Source organism: Polypterus senegalus, chromosome 5, assembly GCF_016835505.1.
Source record: "Polypterus senegalus isolate Bchr_013 chromosome 5, ASM1683550v1, whole genome shotgun sequence".
NCBI lineage: Eukaryota > Metazoa > Chordata > Cladistia > Polypteriformes > Polypteridae > Polypterus > Polypterus senegalus.
Genome location: NC_053158.1, coordinates 67,714,451 through 67,720,545, shown reverse-complemented (window position 1 = coordinate 67,720,545; position 6,095 = coordinate 67,714,451). Strand labels below are relative to the sequence as shown.

The 6,095-nt window shown below is 42.2% G+C and overlaps 1 protein-coding gene across 1 annotated transcript in view; it reads left to right on the top strand.

Annotated features, from left to right (window-relative positions):
- The first annotated feature begins 336 nt into the window (after window positions 1-336).
- Window positions 337-6,095, top strand: part of gnal (guanine nucleotide binding protein (G protein), alpha activating activity polypeptide, olfactory type) — a 331,272-nt gene continuing 325,513 nt past the window's right edge. Inside the window, exon 1 of the mRNA XM_039754752.1 lies at window positions 337-1,206. Within this exon, the coding sequence (XP_039610686.1) occupies window positions 729-1,206 (478 nt within the window). The 5' untranslated portion in view covers window positions 337-728. The remainder of the gene's footprint in view (window positions 1,207-6,095) is intronic.

The following is a 6,095-nucleotide window of genomic DNA, read 5'->3' as shown; positions in this document are numbered from 1 at the left end:
ATTATTGTATTGTACCTTGTGTAGGTCTTTCTGCTATTAGAAATACCAGAAGTCGTTTAAGAAGCAGCTTATTCAATAGCTGCCCATATACTAACTGTTTTAAGTTGGTAATGCGATTGATGCACTGTATAATGTGAAGTGCTGTCAATTCAGGATCAGTTTCAGTAGCGCTTCAGCAGGGTTTCATATAGTCGGGAAACAGCATCATGTGAGACATCGGGACCTTTACTTCTGTATTATTTTTCTGAAAGCGGAAGGTGGCTTGTATAACCGATTAAAAATACATTCGTGACTCTTGAAGTCGCCTGTGTTATGAGATGTTTCGTTTCTGCAGCCCCCAAGAGTCTTTTTTGTATTTCTTTACAGCATTGTAACTGTAATATTTTTAGTGGTTGCGCTTTTGCCTCATATACGGTAAGGTGGACCGGCGATGTCCACTGACTGCTGATCAGGTGATCCGCCAACTACGGAACACAAGCCGAGTGGAGAAAATGCAAAATGGCATGTAGCGAATGTGGGGGCAATTTTTACTCACCTTTTCGACCTAAATTTGGATCCGAATCCTATTTTTGGAATTATAGGGTGATAATGAGGCGCTAAGCCCTGCTGTTTTGGCTTGGGTGCAGGAAGAGTGAGTTTTTTTTTTTTCCTTTTTTTGGGGGGTAATTACTTTGTTTAAGGGAAATAAAATATAGTCCACTGCTTAACATTCACTGGAAAAAGAAAACATGGGGTTGTGTTACAGTCTGCGTCCGCGTCTCTTTGGCGAGCCCAGCGGCTCCATTTCCAACGCCACTACCTCGGACACGGAGCAACCGCACGACCCCAGCGTTCCACTGCGAGCCGGGGACCTGCGACACGGCGACACGGGAGGATACGGCGACACAACGTCCTTCCGCGACGGACAAATCCGCCGTGGGGACGGCTGCAAGCTGCCTGTGGGGGACACGAGCACCGACGGAGTACTAATGCAGAATGGAGGCGGCGGAGGAAGGAAAAGTGGAGGAGCAGAGCGCGACCGGCAGCTGCAGCTGCTGCAGAAGCACAACAACCAGAAGCAAAAACAGCAGCAGAGGAACTGGGACAGGCTGCGACTGGAGGAAAAAGAAGCCGAGAAAGAGGCAAAGAAAGTGAGCAAAAATATTGACCGGGCGCTCAAGGAGCAGAAGCGGGAGTACAAGCAGACACATCGGCTGCTGCTGTTAGGTAGGTGTGACAAGCTGGCATCTAGAGCGGCCGAGCTTGGCGGCTGCAGAGGCGCTGTGGGAGGGGGCTGCTTCGTACATGCTGATGGGGGCTCGTTTTGTGCCCCATTTGGGCGGGGTGGAGGCGGTGTCACGTCATTATCGGGGATCACTGCAGGGTGTGGGTTGACAGAGCAGAGACCACCTAATATAGTGTCTTTCAGCACTAGTATCTGGGCGTGGTTAAGGTGGGAAAGGCAAGAAAAGTGTCAAAGCGGGCAAAGAGCGACAGCCCCCACCCGCTCTCCTGTGCCAGTTGAGTTGAGATTGTGAGAGCAGTTGGCTTTAGCTTACATCCAAGAAAGGTGATAAGTATTGAGGAGTGATATATACAAATATAAACCAAACCCCTATGCAAACTGTTTGGCCGGTAATAAGCATTAGGTTAACGGGGGTAAAGCATATAACTCGGGGCCTCATCATGAAAGACACTTGTAGGCCTCTGCATGAAATTAATGCCATTTGTGTGGCACTCGGCTGATGTATTTTTTTGTTTGGACCCCAGGCTACCTTTAGGAATCTGTGGAAGTAGGCCTCAGTTATCTCCAATCAAAAGCAATATTAAACCCCCGGGGAAATAAATCTAGAATGTCAGAGTGCTGGTACATTAGGTGGCATTCTGCAGAATGATGCTGCCAACTATAGGAGCCTCTTCCTTACTTGCAAAGCTGAAGATGCAGTGAAATGCTAAAGTCCTGCCATTGTTCTGCTTCCAGGCCCTGTTTTTATGTCTAAATTTGAATCTTTATAAAATGCTTCCACAATGAAGCTGGGAATACCAGTTAAATCTGTTGCACTGGTATGTTGGGGCAATGCCTTCTTTTTGTTTCTGATTCACCTTAGCATTTACTCAGTAGGAGGCCTTGATCTGCACACCCGCTGCATGGCGAGACTTTTGTACATAATTAAACCGAAAGCGATTATTGGTATGTTTGACCTGCCCTTCAGATAATGAATAACCCTGCATGCTGCCTTTTTTTTTTTTTTTAAAAAAAAAAAGGATTTCAAGTACAAGCTGAAGGTTCCTTGCTGCCTTAGGGCATTTCAGACTGCATTTCCGCAATAGTGTACCCTCGACCAGGAGAAAACTTTATTCTTAAAAGAATTGCCCTACTATTTCCACCTTTATTATAAATATAAATATCACATTTTGTTTCACTTGCAATGTTTTGTCTGCGATAAACTGAGTTTACCATCCTGAATTCACCTCTTTTACTGTGACGCGACTGCTTAGTTTCTTTTTTTCTTTTAACAGGGATATCATTCTGGGAATTGATTTAATAGTCCCAGTTGTAACTGTAATGAAATGACGACTTCTGTCTATGGGAATTGGTTTATTGTTAAGCAGGGAATTTTAAGCACAGTGGTTGCTTAGAGTAGCAAGGTTAGCCATTGCTTTAAAACAATGAGACAGTACTACTAGAAATCTATGTTAAAAATTGCTTTGTAAAACTGTTGAACTGCTGATCAATGCAGATTATTGCAGAAATAATTCACTAAAGAAATGTGTCAATGTAAAATCATCTTTTCGGGTAAGATATGGTAAACTGCAGTATTGTGGGTCCGGTTCTTTCATATAACAGGTGGCATTTTTGCTGCTTGAACCTTGGATTCATTCCTGGCTCTGGTGTCTAAATGTGCAGGGGAACATTTTTTCAGCTGTGGTTGCAGTGTGTCATTTGTAGAAAAATTTCAGTAGAGGCTTAATCTAGGTTCAGCAGAATACTTTGTTAAACCAGGGGTATTAATTACTGTCAGCATCCCAAATATTTCTCCCTAAGTATGTACTCTATATGTATGAAATTTTTATATATACTGTCAATATAATAAATATGATCATACAAGTTCCTCCCCAGGTCTCAAATCATGTTGTTAGATTGATTGGCAACACAAATGTATTTGTGTGTGTGTGTGTGTGTGTGTGTATGTGCAAAAGTGTACTCTGCAATTAACTTTTCGCAACACCCATATGTTTTGAAACTTTGCCCTTCGTCAGTAATGGCCTCAGTACTGTTGATAATGCAGTGTTGCAGGGAGAAACTTAGTTTTGTGACACACTTTGTATTTGTCAACAGCTACTAACCTACTGTATTTTTTTTTTTTAATTTTTTAAAGCCCCCATCTTTTTATAAGTGTGGCTAGCTGTTTGTACTTTTTCCTTCAAAGGGCCCATGTAAAACAGTTGTATTCCAAGTGCAGTCTAATGTACTGTGCCCTTTTCTCTCAGGACTTTATTTGAATTAAAGTACTGAACAAATAACAAAGGACTGGCTAAAGCTTGTGAAATTTGACTTTTTTTTCTAATTAAGTTTGAAAATTGCAGGTGTTTTAGAGGACTTTGTTTCTTGCTCTTAACCAATGACTTGTTAAGTCAAAGAAAATGAATGCATAATAAAGTAATTCTCGTTTGACAATAATTCTTATACATAGAGTCTTGCATGGAACCAGCCCAAGTAATGGAGTCTTAACATACAATGCCGCTTTGAGCCCAGGTTTTTAAGTACTAAACAGTTAAACTGAATTTTACTTAGAATTCAATTCATTGAAGAATATAGGTTTGATTTAATTAAATACAGTAGTATGTTGGACTCTTTTGATCAGAGGTTTACATTAGATAGGGATCAGTTTGAAACTGTGAGATTCCTTGGTTATGTTTTGCATTGTATATCTAAAATACAGTACTTGTATAGTGACAATAAAATAACAAGCAGAACTGCAGTATAATGTTCCAGTTGTACCTTGTAAGAGGTGGTGTTGAATCTGTTGTTATTTGCAATCATTTCAATCAAGCCCTTTATTCAAGAGCTCCACCATGTGTATTGCGTTATCATTTCAGCTAATACTTCTAATCACAGATGATATTAAATATATATTCTATGTGAAGATCATTGAACATTATTTATTTTTTGATTTGTAATAGTACAAGTGAGAACAGAGGCCATCGTGGTGCTATTAAAGACAACATATACATGAAATGTTGAAGTCAGAGCATTGTGAATGAAGCACAAACACAAGATAAAGTTTTAGGGATTTACCCCATATACTGTATTGAAATTGAGTACTTTTAAGGGATTTATCTTTGGTCATTTCTGGACAGGTTGAGAGAGTAAACTGAATGGTTTTACAGCAGGGAACAGGAAGGGCATGTTGAAGGGCAGAAAGTCATGTAGGTCATCGGAAGGTGCTGAAAGTGAGGTCATCTGTGTGGGCCAGAAGTGAAGTCAGGAACAAGTGAGGTATCTAGTTGTGTTTTTCTTCTGTAGGTGTGTTGGAAGAGAAGGAGTAGCATTAGTGCTCAGTGCCAATCCTTGGTCCAGCATGTCAACACCCTGATTCAAACCCTTGTATTGCCTCCCAAACACAAGTGTGTGACAGCATTTAGTCAGAACTAGTAATTCTTGTGTAAATTTGGCATAGCCCAGTCTATAGGAAACATCATCACTGCAATATTTTACGGCACTATTTATAACTGGAACAGTGGCCCAATTGTTAGTGATTGATTGAGCATCCTGAGTTTCACATCTGGGCCCAGCTGTTGTCCATGTAGAGCTTGCATGTTCTTTTCTTCCATGTCTGCTTGAGTTTCCTTTCGATTCCTAAAGTTTGACAGGTAAGGTCAATTAGTAAGTCTTGTGTGAGTTTGGGTGTGCACATGAGTGAGGCTGGTGATGGACTGGCACCAGGTCCAAAGCTGATTTCTACCTTGTACCTGATGCTGCCAAGGTTTGGATCTGGCACATTGTGACCATTTGAAGTGGGATGGAGATTATTCTTTTTATTTATACCTATTAATGTTGAGCAAATGAACTGTAATAACTACAGGGGGATAAAATTGATGAGCCACAGCATGAAGTTATGGGAAAGAGTAGTGGAAGCTCAGTTAAGAAGTGAAGTGATAATTAGTGAGCAGCAGTATGGTTTCATGCCAAGAAAGAGCACCACAGATGCAATGTTTGCTCTGAGGGTGTTGATGGAGAAGTATAGAGAAGGCCAGAAGGAGTTGCATTGCGTCTTTGTGGACCTGGAGAAAGCATATGACAGGGTGCCTCGAGAGAAGCTGTGGTATTGTATGAGGAAGTCGGTAGTGGCGGAGAAGTATGTAAGGATATGTACGAGGGAAGTGTGACAGTGGTGAGGTCTGCGGTAGGAGTGATGGATGCATTCATGTTGGAGGTGGGATTACATCAGGGATCGGCTCTGAGCCCTTTTCTATTTGCAGTGGTGATGGACAGGTTGACAGACGAGATTAGACAGGAGTCCCTGTGGACTGCGATGTTTGCTGATGACATTGTGATCTGTAGCGATAGTAGGGTGCAGGTTGAGGAGACCCTGGAGAGGGGGAGATGTGCTCTGGAGAGGAGTGGAATGAAGGTCAGTTGGAACAAGACAGAATAAATGTGTGTAAATGAGTGGGAGGTCAGTGGAACGGTGAGGATGCAGGGAGTAGAATTGGCGAAGGTGGATGAGTTTAAATACTTGGGATCAACATTACACAGTAACAGATATTGTGGAAGAGAAGTGATGAAGAGAGTACAGGAAGGGTTGAATGGGTGGAGAAGAGTGTCAGGAGTGATTTGTGATAGACAGATATCAGTAAGAGTGAAAGGGAGGGCAGGTCTACAGGACTGTAGTGAGACCAGCTATGTTATATGGGTTGGAGACGGTGGCACTGGCCAGAAAGCAGGAGACAGAACTGGAGGAAGCAAAGTTAAAGATGCTAAGATTTGCATTGGGTGTGACGAGGATGGATAGGATTAGAAATGAGGACATTAGAGGGTCAGCTCAAGTTGGACAGTTGGGAGACAAAGTCAGAGAGGTGAGATTGCGTTGGTTTGGTCATGTGCAGAGGAG